Genomic DNA, 19,689 nt, shown 5'->3' with positions numbered 1-19,689 from the left:
TTAATAGACCGGTTAGGAAAAGCCCGGTATATTACGACCCTAGACCTAACAAAGGGGTATTGGCAGATCCCTCTGGCTGAGGCTGCCAGAGAAAAGACGGCATTTGCTACGCCGGAAGGTTTATTTCAGTATGTGTATATGCCGTTTGGACTGCACGGGGCACCGGCAACCTTCCAGAGACTGATGGATCGAGTCTTGAGGCCACATAGGCAGTATGCTTCGGCCTATTTGGATGACATTGTCATTTACAGCTTGGACTGGGAGACTCATCTCCAGAAAGTACAATCTGTGATTGACGACCTGTGGGAGGCAGGTCTAACCGCGAACCCCAAGAAATGTCAAATCGGGCTAGAAGAAGCCCGGTATTTGGGGTATGTAATTGGGAGGGGTGTTGTTAAACCCCAGGTTGATAAGATTCAGGCGGTTCAGGACTGGCCACAACCTGTCAACAAGAAGCAGGTGCAAGCCTTCCTGGGGATCGCCGGCTATTATCGCCGGTTCATACCCAATTTTGCAGCCATCGCTACCCCCCTGACGGATCTTACAAAAGGGAAAGACTCCGTCATGATTAAATGGAGTTTAGCGGCTGAAGAAGCCTTCCATAGCCTAAAACGGGCACTTTGCTCTCAGCCCGTACTGGTGACTCCGGACTTCCGCAGCGAGTTTGTGGTACAAACGGATGCCTCTGATACCGGTATCGGGGCCGTACTCTCACAAGTGAGGGACGGAGTGGAACACCCAGTCCTCTATCTCAGCAGGAAGCTGAATAAACACGAGCAAAGGTATGCCGTCGTAGAAAAAGAGTGCCTCGCCATTAAGTGGGCTCTAGAGGCCCTCAAATATTACCTGGTGGGCCGAAAGTTCAGGCTGATCACTGACCATGCCCCTCTCAAGTGGATGCACTTAAACAAGGAACGGAATAGCCGGGTGACCCGGTGGTTCCTTGCCCTGCAGGCCTACACTTTTACGGTGGAGCACCGCCCAGGAGTACAGATGGGAAACGCAGATGCCCTGTCCCGAGTGCACTGTTTAGTGGGTGTCATTGCTCGACCGGAGTGGTCTGAGCAGAGGGGGGGGATATGTGAGAATCATGTGGGAATAGTGGATGAGGGCAGGTATATCTCGCCCAGATTCCTTTCCTATGTGGCCTAGTCTGGTCAGTATCGCACCTGCTTACTAATGGATAATGGGAGGTGGATATAAAAGGATGCAAGGTGGTTGTGTGAGTGTCTCAGCCTGGGAACACACAGAGCCTGTCTGTGTGAGAGACACACACGTGAGTGGAAGTAGTGCCCACTGCAACTGTGGTTTGGCTGGACGGGAGAAGCCCGCCAGTTGGTAGTTAGGTTGTCCATTGTTTAGTTAGTGCCGGACAGGCAAGGATTTGTTTTATGTTTTATTTCTTTTATGCATTGCTTTCACCATTAATAAACCTGACCCAGAGTCAGTTATACCCGAATCCCAGCTCTGCACCTGAGTTTTATGCTGAACGCACGTGACCTTTGACCCCAGCAAAGGCGATCCCGGAGTGTTTTATCACTATATATATATATATATATATATATATATATATATATATATATATATATATATATATATATATATACACACACACACACACACACACACACACACACACACACACACACACACACACACACTCATTTTTATATATATAGATTGAAGATGATGAAATTCAACCTGGTAACTGTGCCATGTGTAGAAGTGAAGAATATTTTATGTCAGCACAACTGCAGAAATGGGGGTTTGCTGCTGTGCCAACACAGGATGGATTAGGGTGAACAAGACAAGCTGCTGGACTGTGAGAGGTGCAGACGGGGATGTTACGGTGGATTGATAAAGATGGATTGTGCTTGGTAGGTAAGATCAGTCAAAAACAGCAGGCATGTCGAATTCCGTATCAGCTGACAGGCTATCAATCATCCCAACAGTAGAGGGTAAACATGTGGAGGTTCTTCACAGACCTGTGTGACAACACTTGCCATGGTGAGGGAGGAAGAAAAATCAGAAGATGGGGTGGATGGATTTTTAGCACAATGGTATTCCCACATTAACACATGTTGATCACGCATGTGGCAGGTTTTGCATGTAGTACTAAAATGATTTACATTTTTTTACTCTACTAGTTGGCTTTTAAAAAAGTTGACGGCATGATTTTTAAGATTTTTGCAAATATGCAAACAGGACCCAAGCTAGGCAACTGCACAACCATGAACGATGCTGTCCAACTCAATAATTGGGCCTCAGGATGCATTGATTGTCATGATTGCATAACTGTGTGCACGTAACCTCATGTTCATCCTCCTCCTCCTCTGCTGAGCTACTCAGTTGCATGCCTCAGGGTTACAACAAGTATGATCCACTACCTCATTGTTATCCCAGTCCTCGCCCTGAGAGTCATCCTCCTCCTCTTCCTGTCTTGATAGCACAGAACAGTCTGCGGACGCCTCAAATATCTGAGTCTCATCACAAATGGATCACCTTCATCCAATGGGGGTAACGTATGTTGAAGAGGGTTTGGTTTATGCTTTGATAAAACTTCATCCGACCATAGATCTAAGTAAAAAAATTTGGCCATCGGTGCAGATGATTTCCTAAACTTGACACTGTGAATGTTTTGAGCAGACCTCTGATACCTATAGAATAGAATGTGTGAACAGCTCTGCAGAGTGGCCAATGTGTGGCTCCCCACAGTCAGTTGGGTGACTGGAGAGTTGTGATGTGGGGGGTTGAAAAAAGGTTAATTGGGGTGCCAACACTGAGAACTGTACTGTGTGTGATGTTAAGGTGGAGGAAGAGGAGCCGAGGCCACTTGATGCAGCGCTTGCCATCTACTGGAGCACATGTTCTTTCTGGCCCTTATCTACAAAGCATAATATTGTATGGCTGCCAAAGAAAGGGAGCGGAGTTGCCATTCCAGTAACAGAAGTTGTTAAAATGCTGCAAAAATTCTGACTGAAGCAAAACAAACCGACTTCTCATCCCTCATATCATACCTGTCTCACACCCCTAAACCGCTATTCAGTTGTTTCAATTCTTTCCTGCATCCACCAGTTCCCTCTCCCTCTCCTTTCGTCTGAATACTTCGCCTCATACCTGTGAACGTGACACAACAGCATCCCACCTCAATCCAAACTTGACCACAGTCTTCATCACAAGCATTCAAGCAAAAAAGGAAGCACACTGTAGCGCCATAACATGCAAACATGAAAATTGAAAAATGAATTGCATTACTGCATTAGAAATATGAAAAATTGAGAAAGTTTAGCGCATAAAATGGCCATGTTATGTGTACCTGGAAGCCCCGTTAAGGCATTTCTCGTTTTCCAGGTCCCTGTCTATGCCAATCCTCACTAAGACTGAAGTCTCCATCTGAATGGGAACCTGTTATGATTGAGTCACCGAAGGAGGCAAAAACAGAAATACAAGCTAAGTCCAGAAAACCAGAGAAGTTGGCAACTATCAGATTGCAGACCCCTGAACCTATCAACACAACTAGCAGTAGTCGTGGGGGGTTCCTACGATGCCCTAGACCCCTCGATCACAGCCGGAGAATTTAAATAGGCCTAAAGAAAGAAAGGGGAAATCTAAACTGCCCCAGAGCAGACCCCAAAGCAATAGGCAGCCCCCAACATATAATGACGGTGAAGCAAGATGAAAACACTAACACAGACAGAAAGATAGACTGAGCAAAGCCGGGGCCCAAAACTACCTAGATAGGAAAGGACAGGAAGGCTGCTGTCTGCAATCTGCAAAAACCCTATCAAAGACATAAGCCAACAAGCTGATATGAAAAAGACCCTGAAGCAGCTAGGCTTCAAAAACTAAATCAGCACTCAGGTATTTTCAGAAGACAGAGCTAAAGGAATTCAGCACACCTAGCAGGGAATGGCAGAAATCCAGAAAAACAAAGCAAAACAAAGTCAAAGCACAAATGCAAAAAGCCGAGCAGCAAACTTAGCTTTAGAGGAGCAGGAATTCAGACTGGTCTCCAAGGATCCCACAGAGAAATCACCCGCAGGGCAGAAGGGCGTCGGCAGCCTTATATCCAGTCAGTAACTCCACTCAGCCAGTCATCATCATCAGCTTCAGGTGTTTGATAATCAGGCTCACTACCTTTCTTTACCAGAAGAGGGAGTTCCTCGGGCCTCAGTAGTGAAGGGGAAAATGAACTCACAACAGTACCTCCCCCTTGAGGAGGGGTCACCGAACCCTCAACCACGCCACCAGGGCAATCAGGGTGAGCCCGATGAAATGCACGCACCAATCTTTTGGCATGAATATCAGAGGCAGAGACCCAGGAATTATCCTCCTGACCATAACCCTTCCACTTAACCAAATACTGGAGTCTCCGTCTAGCCAGACGGGAATCCAGTACTTTCTCTACCTCATATTCCATGTTACCTTCAACCAATACAGGGTCTGGAGGTGCCACCCCCGGAACAACAGGTTCAACAAACCTCTTCAACAAAGATTTATGGAACACATTATGGATTTTAAATGTGACAGGAAGAGCCAAACGAAAAGAGACCGGATTAATAATCTCAACAAACTTGTAAGGTCCAATAAATCTAGGCTTAAACTTAGGAGAAGCCACTTTCATAGCAATATTTTTTGATGATAACCACACCATATCACCAACCTTAAACTGGGGACCAATGGTCCTATGTCGGTTGGAAAACCGCTGGGCCTTTTCCTGGGAGAGAGAGAACTTATCCACCACTTGGTCCCAGATCTGGTGCATTCTCTCCACCACAGTGTCAACACCTGGGCAGGCAGAGGGCTCCACCTGCCCTGAAGAAAATCGAGGATGAAACCCAAAGTTACAAAAAAAAGGTGACATCAAAGTGGCAGAACTAGCTCTATTATTTAAAGCAAATTCGGCCAAGGGCAAAAATGAAACCCAATCATCCTGATCAGCAGAAATAAAACATCTCAAATATGACTCCAAGGTCTGGTTTGTTCTCTCTGTCTGCCCATTGGTCTGAGGGTGAAAAGCAGAGGAGAAGGACAACTGAATTCCCAGCCTGGAACAGAAAGTTCTCCAAAATCTAGACACAAACTGGACTCCTCTGTCAGATAAAATGTTCTCAGGAATCCCGTGCAAACGAACCACCTGTTGTAAAAACAGGGGCACCAACTCAGAGGAAGACGGCAACTTAGGGAGTGGTACAAGATGAACCACCTTAGAGAACCTATCACAGATCACCCAAATAACAGTCATCCTTTGAGAGACAGGCATAACAGAGATGAAATCCATTGAAATATGGGTCCATGGCCTCTTGGGGACAGGCAAAGGCATCAACAACCCACTAGAGCGAGAACATGATTTAGACCAGGAGCACGTCCCACAGGACTGCACAAAATTCCTGACATCACGAGACAAGGCGGACCACCAAAAAAACCGACTCACCAGATCGCTAGTACCAAAAATACCTGGATGACCAGCCAAAGCAGAGCAATGAACTTCAGACATCACTCTCTTCTTCCACTGGTCAGGAACATACAACTCTCCACTGGGACAACGCTCAGGTTTGTCCTCCTGGAACTCTTCCAGAGCACGTCTCAAATCGGGCGAGATGGCAGAAAGAACTACCCCTTCGCCTAAGATGGTAGCAGGCTTGGTCACCACAGGAGAATCAGCAAAGAAGCTCCTAGACAGGGCGTCTGCCTTGACATTCTTCGTTCCAGGAAGAAAAGAAACCACAAAATCAAAACGTGTAAAAAACAAGGCCCACCTAGCCTGTCTAGGGTTCAAGCGCTTAGCCGAATCTAGGTAAATCAAATTCTTGTGGTCAGTGAGGACCACGACTTGATGCTTAGCTCCCTCCAACCAATGTCTCCACTCCTCAAATGCCCATTTCATGGCCAACAGTTCCCTATTCCCCACATCATAGTTACGTTCAGATGGAGAGAACTTTCGGGAAAAGAAAGCGCAGGGATTCATTTTAGATGTTACAGGATCCTTTTGGGACAAAACAGCTCCTGCACCAATCTCAGAAGCATCCACCTCTACCTGGAATGGAAGTGAGACATCAGGTTGCCGCAAAACCGGGGCGGAGGTGAATCTTCGCTTCAGCTCCTGAAAGGAAGAAACAGCCTCTGGAGACCAATTTAACACATCAGCACCCTTCTTAGTCAAATCAGTCAATGGCTTGGCAATACTAGAAAATTTTGCTATAAATTTCCGATAAAAATTAGCAAAACCCAAAAACTTCTGGAGGGCCTTCAAAGAAGTGGGCTGAACCCAATCGTAAATGGCCTGTACCTTGGCCGGGTCCATTTCAATAGTTGACGGGGACAAAATAAATCCCAAAAAAGAAATCCTCTGTACTCCAAAAAGGCATTTAGATCCTTTGACATACAGGGAATTTTCCCTCAAGATCCGGAACACAGTCCGAATATGTTCCACATGAGAATCCCAATCCTTGGAGAAGATCAAAATATCATCCAGATAGATAATCAAAAATTTATCGACAAAATCTCGGAAAATATCGTTCATGAAGCACTGGAAGACAGAAGGGGCATTAGTGAGCCCAAAAGGCATCACCAGGTACTCAAAATGTCCCTCTGGAGTATTAAACGCCGTCTTCCATTCATCCCCATGCTTAATGCGAATAAGATTATATGCCCCCTGAGGTCAAGCTTGGTAAACCAGCAAGCACCTTTAACTCTGGAGAATAGATCAGAAATCAGGGGTAACGGATACTGATATTTAACAGTAATTTTGTTGAGGGCACGATAATCAATACAAGGTCTTAATGATCCATCCTTTTTGGCTACAAAAAAAAAAACGGCACCTAAGGGTGACGAGGATGGTCTAATATGACCCTTCTCCAACGCCTCCTTAATATAGGATCGCATAGCCTCGTGCTCGGGTACAGATAAATTGAAGAGCCGACCCTTGGGAAATTTACACCCTGGGCTCAGTTCAATTGCACAGTCATAACTCCTATGAGGAGGCAGAGACGCAGACTCATTCTCACTAAATACATCATAAAAGTCCGCCAAATAATCAGGAACATCATGCGACTGAGGAGAGGTGGAAAACACCGGAGCCTCACTTAAAGGCACACCGACAACCCCAACTCACCACAGACACAGATTTCCAATCCAAAACTGGATTATGAATTTGTAACCAGGGAAACCCCAGAACAATAGTATCATGCAGAGTATGCAACACCAAAAATCTGCAATTTTCTTGATGGTCTGGGGCGACCCGCATTACCACCTGGGTCCAAAACTGAGGTTTATTTTTAGCCAAAGGAGTAGCATCAATCCCCCTCAAAGGGATAGGCGTCTGCAGAGGTGTCATCGGAAATCCAAAACGTTTAGCAAAATCCAAGTCCATTAGGTTTAGGGCTGCTCCCGAATCCACAAAAGCTTTGGCAGAAAATGTGGACAGGGAGCAGATCAGAATAATAGCCAGAAGAAACTTAGGTTGAACACCCCCAACAGAAACCGTGTGTGCAAAGCGTTTCTCTCGTTTAGGACAGACAGAAATAATATGCAAGGCATCTCCACAGAAAAAACACAACTTATTACGCCTTCTGAACTCCTGACGCTGCTCTCTGGAAAAAACTCTATCACATTGCATAGGTTCAGACATTTGTTCCACAGGTGGCAACACCTCTCATGCAGCTTTGCGTTCGCGCAAACGCCAATTAACCTGAATGGCTAATGACATAGAATCGTCAAGACCAGAGGGAACAGGAAATCCCACCATAGTATCTTTTACGGCTTCTGACAACCCCTTCCGAAAGAGAGCAGCCAAGGCACTATCATTCCAGGTAGTAAGTACTGCCCACTTTCGGAATTTTTGACAGTACAATTCCGCAGAATCACGACCCTGGTTCAATGCCAGCAGGGTCTTTTCAGCCTGATCAATGGCATTAGGTTCGTCATACAACAACCCCAAGGCCTGAAAAAATGCGTTCACATTAGTCAGAATAGGATCATCTGGTTTTAAAGTAAACACCCAATCCTGGGGATCGCCACGCAGCAAAGAGATGACAATTTTAACCTGCTGCGCGGAGCTCCCTGACGAGTTAGGCTTCAAGGCAAAAAATAATTTACAATTATTTTTGAAATTCAAAAATTTAGACCGATCCCCAAAAAATACATCAGGTGTAGGAATCTTTGGTTCAGCAGCATGTGAATGAGCAAGGTAGGCGGAAATTCCCCGCACTTCCGCAGCGAGCTGCTCCACACGATCAGACAATTGCTTTATCTCCATTGAGAGAAAAAAAAAAAAATTCCCCCTACGGCCTCAGAGATATAGAGGAAAAAGTATACACACTTTTTTTTTTTTTTTTTTACAATTCTTTCCTGCTATTGAGTACCCTAGGATCTGCGGTATGGCGGGTGATTCTGTTATGAATGAGTCACCGTAGGAGGCAAAAACAGAAATACAAGCTAAGTCCAGAAAACCAGAGAAGTTGGCAACTATCAGATTGCAGACCCCTGAACCTATCAACACAACTAGCAGTAGCCGTGGGGGGTTCCTACGATGCCCTAGACCCCTCGATCACAGCCGGAGAATTTAAATAGGCCTAAAGAAAGAAAGGGGAAATCTAAACTACCCCAGAGCAGACCCCAAAGCAATAGGCAGCCCCCAACATATAATGACGGTGAAGCAAGATGAAAACACTAACACAGACAGAAAGATAGACTGAGCAAAGCCGGGGCCCAAAACTACCTAGATAGGAAAGGACAGGAAGGCTGCTGTCTGCAATCTGCAAAAACCCTATCAAAGACATAAGCCAACAAGCTGATATGAAAAAGACCCTGAAGCAGCTAGGCTTCAAAAACTAAATCAGCACTCAGGTATTTTCAGAAGACAGAGCTAAAGGAATTCAGCACACCTAGCAGGGAATGGCAGAAATCCAGAAAAACAAAGCAAAACAAAGTCAAAGCACAAATGCAAAAAGCCGAGCAGCAAACTTAGCTTTAGAGGAGCAGGAATTCAGACTGGTCTCCAAGGATCCCACAGAGAAATCACCCGCAGGGCAGAAGGGCGTCGGCAGCCTTATATCCAGTCAGTAAATCCACTCAGCCAGTCATCATCATCAGCCTCAGGTGTTTGATAATCAGGCTCACTACCTTTCTTTACCAGAAGAGGGAGTTCCTCGGGCCTCAGTAGTGAAGGGGAAAATGAACTCACAACAGGAACCTATGAAAAATCCTCTGTTTAGACTGAAGTCTATATCTCTGTGGAGGGGAAGTGGCCCTGGTTTGATTAAAAACGCCTGCGGCTAACAGGTGGAGTGCTCAGTCAGAAAGTAAATGAATACAAATTTCAAAAAACTGACCGTCACATCCAAGCATAAGCATAGTGTGAACTGGTGCTTAACCTAGAGTCACCAACTCGTATACATTCAAGCAAAAAAGGAAGCACACTGTAGCGCCATAACATGCAAACCTGAAAATTGAAAAATTAATTGCATTACTGCATTAGAAATATGAAAAATGCCATAACGGGGCTTCCAGGTACACATAACATGGCCATTTTATGTGCTAAACTTTCTTCAATTTTCATGTTATGGCGCTACAGTGTGCTTCCTTTTTTGCTTGAATGTATATGAGTTGGTGACTCTAGGTTAAGCACCTGTTCACACTATGCTTGGATGTGACTGTCAGTTTTTTGAAATTCATCACAAGCATAACTCACCTCTTCATCCTGTCACTAACAACTAGTGTCTTCCGTCCTGATTTAAACATACCTCAATCACATCCATCCTCAAACAGTCCACCCTTGACCCAACCTCTGTGTCTACCTATTGCCCCATATCATTTTTCTCCTATGCCTTCAAACTACTGGAACAACACATCCATTTTGAACTGTCCTCCCATCTCTCCTCTAGCTCCCTCTTTGACCGTGTACTATTTGGCTTCAGACTGTACCATTGAAACTGCCCTGACTGAAGTCACCAACGACTTACCAACCGACAAATGAAAGTGACGAGAATTTGTCCTCCTTTTCCTGCACCTGGCATCTGTCTTTGACACATTAGACCATTCCCTCTGGCTACAGACATTCTGATCTGTTGACATTAAAGATTTGGCCCTTTGTTTGATCGCCTCGTACCTAAGAGACAGGACATTCAGTGTCTCCCACTCACATACCCTATGTGTCGGTGTCCTCCAAGGTTCAGTTGTAGGACGGAACTATGCTTAGAGGGTGCGCTCGTGCTATCCCTCCCTCTTAAGGGGACCACACGTATCAACCTAAGGTATTTCCAACCTACAGCTGGGTGGCACCTTCTATTTGAGGATTCTCCTCCAATATGGAGGTGCCTGAGCTACGTTATTAGTTTGTCTTGCATGCTTGATAGTTGTCAGATTCCCCAGGTCTATCTTTCTCCTTGTCTACCCTGTACTCATCTGCTATTGCCTGTCTGTGCCTGTCTGCTCGTACCTGTCTGCGCTCTTCTGTCCATCAGCCGGTCCAAGTTGCACCTGCCAGCACCCATCTGTCCTAACACCCGGTCCACACCGCACCTGCCAATGCTTTCCTGTTCCTCAGCCGGTCACACCTGCACGTGGTTCCAGAGTTCCTACAGTGCCTGCCTGCATTTTTCATCCCTCATTTGGGCCTTAGCAGCTTACCCACTGTAGGGGATCAGCTGCTACATTCTGTAGGTCAGCCATGGAGTAGCACCTGGTGCTAACTCTTTGTACATCCTTGGGTCACAGTTTTCGTATTCTGCCACTTATTCAAGTAGAGATTGGGTAGGTCACCTAGTTACGCCCCTTCCAGGCTTTCAGACTGATACGGAACTGTGATTATTACTATTGACTAATGACATTTGGTAATGTTTGGCGAATATTCACCAAATTAATCGGTGAATATTGCAAATTCAACAAACGTAATCTGAATCGGATATTGAAGTATTCGCTCATCTCTAGTGTCAATTTTTTGTGATATGGGGCTGAGTGAGGGCTTATTTTTTGCGAGCTGAGATGTTTTTTTTGCTACCATTTTGATGTAGTTATTATCTTTTTGATCCCCCCATTATTATTTTTTAATGCTATGTTGCGGCAACCAAAGAAACGCAATTCTGGCTTTTTGACTTTTTGCTCGTTACCGAGCATAATAATTCTATTACATATTGATTGGGAATTTCTGGGCGTGGCGATAACAAATGTGTTTATTTTGAGTGGGGGGTGATTTGAACTTTTATTTTTCTCTTTTTTTTAATATTTTTTAAAACTTTTTTTTTAGTTTTTTACTTTCTGCAATAGTCTCCATGGGAAAATAGAAGCTGCGATCATCCAATTGCTTGTGCTACACAGAGCAGGGCTGAAGCCCTGCTATATGTAGCTAAAATGCTCACTTGCTAAGAGCATTTGCTTCTGGGTGGCACTCATAGCTACAGGGCAGTGACCACCTTAGGGGTCTGCTACAGACGTGAGGTTATCATGCCAAGCCTCTGGCACCACTGGACGGAATTAGTTAGGAGCTTCCGGCGCAGGCATGTAAATGTCGCTGTCAGATATTGACAGCAGCATTTAAAATGTTAACAGCCGCGGGTGGATCGCAATTCCTCCTGTTGCTGTTAGGGGCACATGAAGTTGCCGGCTTATCAACAGAGCCTGCAGCAAAGAGGGGATCCCACCTTGGACTAGATGTCTAAGGTGGGAAAGGGGTTAAATGTTTATTTATGATACCAACTACATCTCTTCATTACAGAAGTTCCTCTATGGTCCAATAATTGCGGATAACAACTCTCAGTATCTCCTTACCATTGTTAAGGACATACTGAGGATTGAATGTTTTATGCCATTAATTATATGTGGGACTGACGTGAAAGTACAATTCATCAATGTACTACTCTATGTGATGTATTCCTGTACTGATGGTGGTTCTGGTGATGTATTCCTGTGTTATTGGTTCTGATCCTTTATGCATGTAACAATCCATAAATTGTCTGATATCATGATTTTTCATCTGACAAGTGAAAGATGACTACATCTGTATTTGTTATGAGCATTAATTATATAAAATTTATCACTGTAGTGTGCAAATTCTAGCAGTTTACAATATACGCACTGTCAGGATTTGGTGCTGCTTGCCAATACCAGCGGTCATTATGTGACCACTTATATGTGATTTCCATACTTACGGTCTTGTGCCGATAAGCTGCTCTTCCTGTTTTTATCAACAAAACAGGGGCCGCAGTATTTCACTGAACATTGAGAGAATTAAGAAGCCCAACTCATTGGCATATGACTAAGTATCAAAATCATATATGAGAGGTCAAATGACAATTTCTCAAACTACTTTTTCTGTATGTAGGAGAGGGCACGAAACTGAATTTTTGCCCTGCGTGTCGGAAAACCTAAATTCGCTTCTAATATCTCATCAAAGGTTTCCTCTCAGGTTTTGTATGATTTTACATATTTTTTATTCAGGTTCCTCCAAAATCAGATCCTCCCAGTAGAGACTTTCTAAATAAGAGAATTTTCCTGACTGACCCATCAAGATGGAGACGATATAACACTGGAGCCTAAAGATCCTCTTCCGGCTTACTGGAGAGGTGAGAGATTTTGATGATGTCACATTACATTATTCTTATTGTTTGTGTCAGGTTCCTAAAAGGTGTCAGGATGTCGCTGTCTATTTCTCCATGGAGGAGTGGGAGAATTTAGAAGGACACAATGATCTGTACAAGGACGTCATGATGGAGGTTCCCAAGCCCGAAACATCACCAGGTAATAGGACTAAATACACATGGCCTATAATTATCTGTGTGTAAAGGATGAATTCAGTCCCTGTATGTGTTTCCTCCAGTTCTATCCAGTGAGAGGACAACACCAGAGAGAAGTCCCCGTCCTCTTCTTCAACAGGAATGTAAACAAGAAGATCCCAATGTTCCTCAGGATCATCAGGTAGATGAAAAGAAGGTGCCGTTAAATCTCCCCTATTGTAATGATAATGCCGTCGCCCCTGCATGGTTCCACTTTCCCTCCCATGCAGCGATGCTGACATACTTATTGCTGTGCATGTGTTGCCTTCCCATTTCTCGGTGTGCACCCTGTCTCCTGTGTGGGTGCACTTCCCAGCGGCATGCCTAACACATGCAGTCTCCTGCTCTCAGAAGAGCAGTGGGCGTACATATTAAAATTCCCCCAGCCAACAGCTGGGAGGCATCTTGTATAAAAGAAACCTTTCCAATAGGGAGGTACCTGAGCAACCCCTATAGTTTAGTGCTAAGTGTGTTAGTGTGTGCAGCTGTATGTTGTCAGATACCCCATTCTTAGTCTGTTATAATTATTCCATTTCCCTTTTCGTTCCATTAGTGCAGATAGTGTGTTCTTTATTCTGTGGCCGCTTCAGTAGTGTCTATATCCGAATCCGGGAACTGCATTGGCAACACCTGAACTGGATCCTTGGTCCTAATGTGGCCAGTCCTGAATCCATAGTGCCTGGTCCTAGTGCAGCCAGCTACAAAACTGTTTCCCAATAGTTTCTTGATCACACACGCAGTTATCTTCAAGATCCAGTTTGTCTGTCTTCGAATCTTGGTCAGCAGTGACTCCAGAAACGTCTCCTTGTCCGGCGAACCCAACCACTTGGGATCAGCAGCTGCAGTACCGAAGTCTGCCTGGGAATGGTATCTGGTGGCTACCTGCAGCCCTGTTTGTCTTCACCATCAGGAGCTCCTGGTAGCCGCTTAGCTATGTCTCTTCTTTGACAGACCCGGCCCCGTGGCGCAGTGGGTCCACAAACCACGTGTGCCACCTATGATATGTAGACGGCAGTGAAGGTCTTGTGCTCAGTCTTGTTTTGTCCACCAGTATTATATGTTTTATACTTGTAATGAGAACGGTGGAGATGGCAGGTTTAGAGCTGATTGTAGATGTGACTTCTCCATCTGTCTGTGACTTTTAAAACATTTATTTCAGGGTGAATATCTGACCCATATTGATTCTGCAGAGACAAATGTGAGGGGTGATAAGTGGATTAAAGAGGAGATTCCAACAGATAACAGCACAGGTGAGTAGTAACCGCTAACCTCACAGAAGTTAGATTCTTTTGAGTCACTGGATGCTACAATTGTGTTGACACAAGTTTTGAATGCTCTTTTCGTATTTATTTTGTATTGGTAAAGTTGAAATGCCATCTTCATAAAATGGAAAAATAAAATCCATGGTTGATGACCACAAATATGGTTTCTGCACCCAATCAAAGGCCTCAGGAGATTCCATTCCATTTTCTTTTTCGGCAAATATGTTACCGCCTTATTAAACCTCAGCATTTATTTTCATATGTTAAATTAAACAACATTACATTGTCGCATACAGAAAACCACAAAAAAATAAAAGTAATTGCAATGGGCCAAGATAATATCTGGCAGCGGCAACGACACATCGGTTACCGCTGTCACATGTCGTTCTACTTAGAATAGGAAATACTGATATTTTTAGTGTACCTTGGCAACATTGGAAGAAAAGCTTTAGGGGATTAGTAAGGTAAGTGTGCTGCATTCTATTATATTGATTTATGCTGAGCTCCAAAGTAACAGAAGAACTGCTAGAGAAACTATTTAGAATTAATGGCTGAAGTGAAGACACATGAAATAATGGAGAATCCCATTACAGTCACCTTTTCCATATGTCTTGAGTTGCGCTAGTTCATGTTTGCAGATGGATGGACTCATCATCTTTGATTGAAGATTGATCTTGGCCTGTAATAATCCAGAGATCACTCCAAAACCTTTAAGCAAACTGTATACGACTGAACCAAAAGAAAGATGTAGTAAAGGAAAGGGGCACTTTGATGTCAGACTTGCAGCTGTTGAAAAAGCAAAAGGAAGAAGATATTCTGTCCCAAAAAAGTAATAATGTTGAAAATCATTAATAATAATTAATTTCAGGGGAAAACTGTAACTGACTGGGCGATCGTTTTTATTGGACACCATAGAATCTGGTGTGATGAGGCCGCTCAGAGGTGATAAGTACTGTTAGGCTGGCGGAACGCACCAATTTATAAAATATTAGTAGGTGCATTCGCAGCCCGGGGTCCACCGTGCAGAGATGGTACACTGCTGCTAGGTAATGGCGGGAGTATAAAGCGGTGTGGAAAGGTCACGCGTAGGTTAACGTCACCCAGTGTTAACAGGAGCGAACTCTGTTAACTCACAGAGCCGCACTACCGCTGAACATAAATGCCGGAGCCTGTTTAACTCACAGAGCCCGGCCAATGAGCGCACGGGAAACAGTCACAGAACTCTACCCCAAGGACACGGGGTCAGAGTCCCTCTAGGCCGCCTGAGCGTGCGACGTCGCAACTGCGGATGCCGCTATAGACGCTGACTACGGATTGTAGAGCATGTACACTGAGGCGTGCCGAGTCACTGATGGAGACTGATGCCTGTCTCAGACTCTGTCCTACCTTCACCTAAGTAGTGTGGCGCATTTTGTGTGTGTGTGTGTGTGTGTGTGTGTGTGTGTGTTCATATCCCCGTATGTGGTGAGTATCCCATGTTAGGGCCCCACCTTAGCAACTGTACAGTATATACTCTTTGGCTCCATCGCTCTCATTCTTTAAGTCCTCCTTGCTCACATCTGGCAGCTGTCAATTTGCCTCCAACACTTTTTCCCATTATGTAGATAGGGGCAAATTTGTTTTGTGAATTGGAACCCGCAGGTTTAAAGTTTCGCCTCACAACATAGCCTATGACGCTCTCGGGGTCCAGACGTGTGACTGTGCAAAATTTAGTGGCTGTAGCTACGACGGTGCAGATGCCAATACATACATACACTTTTTCGCCATTATGTAGATGGGGGAAAAATTGTTTGGTGAATTGGAACGCGCGGGGTTAAAATTTCGCCTCACAACATAGCCTGTGATGCTCACGGGGTCCAGACGTGTGACTGTGTCAAATTTTGTTGCTGTAGCTGCTACGGTGCGGATGCCAATCCCGGACATACATACATACTGTAGGGATTCTACCCGCTTAGGTGCGACGGGAGACAGTCAGGAAGCAGGTTCCCTTAAAGTTCATGCGGTTTATTACATCACAAACCAAACAGCATGTCACCAAAATAAACAGCCTTCAGTTCAGGCGACCAAAATAACATCAAATATCCTTTCCTTCAGGCTCACTCCGCGAGCCTCAGCACACACAGGAGGTGTATACCCCCCTGACATACAGCTGCCTGGTTCAAGAGCAGGCCACATTATAACCGTGTAGTCACACCCACGAACCCAGCAGCTGACTGGTCACATGACTGTGACCTCACCACAGGTCCTTCAAAATAATAATACAGCAATATTTGTTATGCCTTATATTATGGAGACAAGTCATTTATGAGACACATCTCCCATCAATTACATGACCCTTAGCCCTGCCACATACCTCCCCCCTCTGCCTAAAGCCATGGGGCCTGGCACTTTCACCTACCAGGCAAGGGATTCTGGAGAGGGCATTGGCATTCCCATGTAGCTTCCCTGCGCTATGCTCTACATGGAAGCTAAAGTCTTGTAGGGCTAAGAACCAGCGGGTGACCCTAGCATTCTTACCCTTTGTTTCCCTCATCCATCTGAGCGGGGCATGGTCGGATATTAATCTGAACTTCCGTCCCACCAGGTAGTATCGTAATGTATCCACTGCCCATTTTATGGCCAAACACTCCTCTACAACTGAGTAATTTCTCTCACAAGAAGTCAACTTCCTACTCAAGTAGAGAACAGGATGCTCCTCCCCACGTATCTCTTGGGAAAGGACTGCTCCTACCCCGACATCTGAGGCATCTGTCTGGAGGACAAATTCACGTTTAAAGTCTGGGGCCACCAAAACGGGTTGCTTACAAAGAGCTCCCTTCATTTCTTGAAAGGCTGACTCTGCTTCTTCGGACCAGCTTACCATCACTGACTTTGTCCCCTTAAGCAGATCAGTTAGAGGTGCAGCCATTGTGGCGAAGTTTGGGATGAACCTCCTGTAATATCCCACAATCCCCAGGAAGGCTTTAACTTGCTTCTTTGACAGAGGTCTCGGCCATGTTTGAATTGCCTCCACTTTATTGATTTGGGGTTTGATCTCGCCACGCTCCACTACATATCCGAGGTACTTGGCTTCCTCCTTACCCAAGGCACACTCTTTCGGGTTTATTGTAAACCCCACCTCCCTTAGAGCATCAAACACTGCTTGGACCTTTTCCAGGTGAGACTCCGAGTCCGGGGTAAAGATGACGATATCATCCTGGTACGCGGCAGCGTATAGCTTATGAGGCGCAAGGATTCTATCCATAGCCCTCTGGAAGGTTGCCGGAGCTCCCTGCAGGCCAAACTGCATCCGGACATACTGGAAGCACCCGTCTGTTGTGGAGAATGCTGTCTTCTCCTTGGCTTCCTGTGCCATGGAGATCTGCCAGTATCCCTTTGTCAGATCCAAAGTGATTATGTACCTGGCAGGTCCAAGTCTCTCGATGAGCTCATCAACGCATGGCATGGGATAAGCGTCGAACTTGGAGACCTCATTCAGCTTCCGGTAATCGTTGCAGAACCTCCATTCACCATCAGGTTTTGGGACCAGTACAATCGGGCTCGACCAGCCCCTCTTGGATTCCTCAATGACCCCGAGTTTCAACATACAGTGGGGAAAAAAAGTATTTAGTCAGTCAGCAATAGTGCAAGTTCCACCACTTAAAAAGATGAGAGGCGTCTGTAATTTACGTCATAGGTAGACCTCAACTATGGGAGACAAACTGAGAAAAAAAAAATCCAGAAAATCACATTGTCTGTTTTTTTTTCATTTTATTTGCATATTATGGTGGAAAATAAGTATTTGGTCAGAAACAAGCAATCAAGATTTCTGGCTCTCACAGACCTGTAACTTCTTCTTTAAGAGTCTCCTCTTTCCTCCACTCATTACCTGTAGTAATGGCACCTGTTTAAACTTTTTATCAGTATAAAAAGACACCTGTGCACACCCTCAAACAGTCTGACTCCAAACTCCACTATGGTGAAGACCAAAGAGCTGTCAAAGGACACCAGAAACAAAATTGTAGCCCTGCACCAGGCTGGGAAGACTGAATCTGCAATAGCCAACCAGCTTGGAGTGAAGAAATCAACTGTGGGAGCAATAATTAGAAAATGGAAGACATACAAGACCACTGATAATCTCTCTCGATCTGGTGCTCCACGCAAAATCCCACCCCGTGGGGTCAGAATGATCACAAGAACGGTGAGCAAAAATCCCAGAACCACGCGGGGGGACCTAGTGAATGAACTGCAGAGAGCTGGGACCAATGTAACAAGGCCTACCATAAGTAACACACTACGCCACCATGGACTCAGATCCTGCAGTGCCAGACGTGTCCCACTGCTTAAGCCTGTACATGTCCGGGCTGTTTCTCTGCAAAGGGGCCAGGACGACTGATCCGGGTACATGAAAGAATGAATGGGGCCATGTATCGTGAGATTTTGAGTGCAAACCTCCTTCCATCAGCAAGGGCATTGAAGATGAAACGTGGCTGGGTCTTTCAACATGACAATGATCCAAAGCAGACCGCCAGGGCAACGAAGGAGTGGCTTCGTAAGAAGCATTTCAAGGACCTGGAGTGGCCTAGCCAGTCTCCAGATCTCAACCCTATAGAAAACCTTTGGAGGGAGTTGAAAGTCCGTGTTGCCAAGCGAAAAGCCAAAAACATCACTGCTCTAGAGGAGATCTGCATGGAGGAATGGGTCAACATACCAACAACAGTGTGTGGCAACCTTGTGAAGACTTACAGAAAACGTTTGACCTCTGTCATTGCCAACAAAGGATATATCACAAAGTATTGAGATGAAATTTTGTTTCTGACCAAATACTTATTTTCCACCATAATATGCAAATAAAATGAAAAAAAAAACAGACAATGTGATTTTCTGGATTTTTTTTTCTCAGTTTGTCTCCCATAGTTGAGGTCTACCTATGATGTAAATTACAGACGCCTCTCATCTTTTTAAGTGGTGGAACTTGCACTATTGCTGACTGACTAAATACTTTTTTTCCCCACTGTATGTTGCACCTCCTTGGAGATTACTCGTCCTCAGGAATACGATACGGTTTCACGTTCACCTGCACATGTGGCTCAGTCAGAACTTCGTGCTCCACCACCTTCGTGCACCCCGGCAACTCTGAGAACAGGTCCCTGTTTTTCTGGAGTAACTCCTGGCACTGCTGTTTCTGGGCCTTCGATAGCGTCTCCGCTATGGTAACCGCTCCAACCTCCCCTTCTAGGTTGCCCAGCAAGCACGGAATTAACGCTGGCTCTATGTTGCCACGGCTTGATGAGGTTAACATGGTAAACCTGGTATGGCTTCCGTCTTCCGGGTTGGTGGATCTTGTAGTTCACGTCTCCCAGCCTCTCCACCACCTCATATGGCCCTTGCCACTTGGCCAAGAACTTACACTCCACCATCTGTATTAGCACGAGAACTCGGTCTCGCGGATTGAACTGCCTCACTCTGGCTGACCGGTTGTAGACCCTGGCCTGAGCCTCTTGTGCCTGGCGGAGATGTTCTTTAACAATGGTCATCACCATCGCAACCCTCTGCTGCATCAGTGCCACATTCTCAATGACGCTTCTGTGGGGCGTGACTTCGGCTTCCCAGGTTTCCTTGGCTATATCTAGGAAACCTCGCAGATGCCGGCCGTACAGAAGCTCGAAGGGCGAGAA

At 45.3% G+C, this 19,689-nt stretch overlaps 1 protein-coding gene across 2 annotated transcripts in view; it reads left to right on the top strand.

Moving 5' to 3' along the window:
- Nucleotides 1–19,689, top strand: part of LOC141051193 (uncharacterized) — a 64,368-nt gene that overhangs the window by 30,470 nt on the left and 14,209 nt on the right. For both annotated transcript variants that reach the window (XM_073548057.1, XM_073548058.1), the window contains exons 2-4: nucleotides 12,612–12,735; nucleotides 12,815–12,912; nucleotides 13,930–14,020. In XM_073548057.1, the coding sequence (XP_073404158.1) occupies nucleotides 12,612–12,735; nucleotides 12,815–12,912; nucleotides 13,930–14,020 (313 nt within the window). The remainder of the gene's footprint in view (nucleotides 1–12,611; nucleotides 12,736–12,814; nucleotides 12,913–13,929; nucleotides 14,021–19,689) is intronic.

This window comes from Dendrobates tinctorius, unplaced genomic scaffold (genome assembly GCF_039654945.1).
Source record: "Dendrobates tinctorius isolate UK_male_01 unplaced genomic scaffold, ASM3965494v1 ptg000155l, whole genome shotgun sequence".
In the NCBI taxonomy this organism is placed as follows: Eukaryota; Metazoa; Chordata; class Amphibia; order Anura; family Dendrobatidae; genus Dendrobates; species Dendrobates tinctorius.
This window is presented reverse-complemented; position numbering and strand designations above follow the sequence as displayed.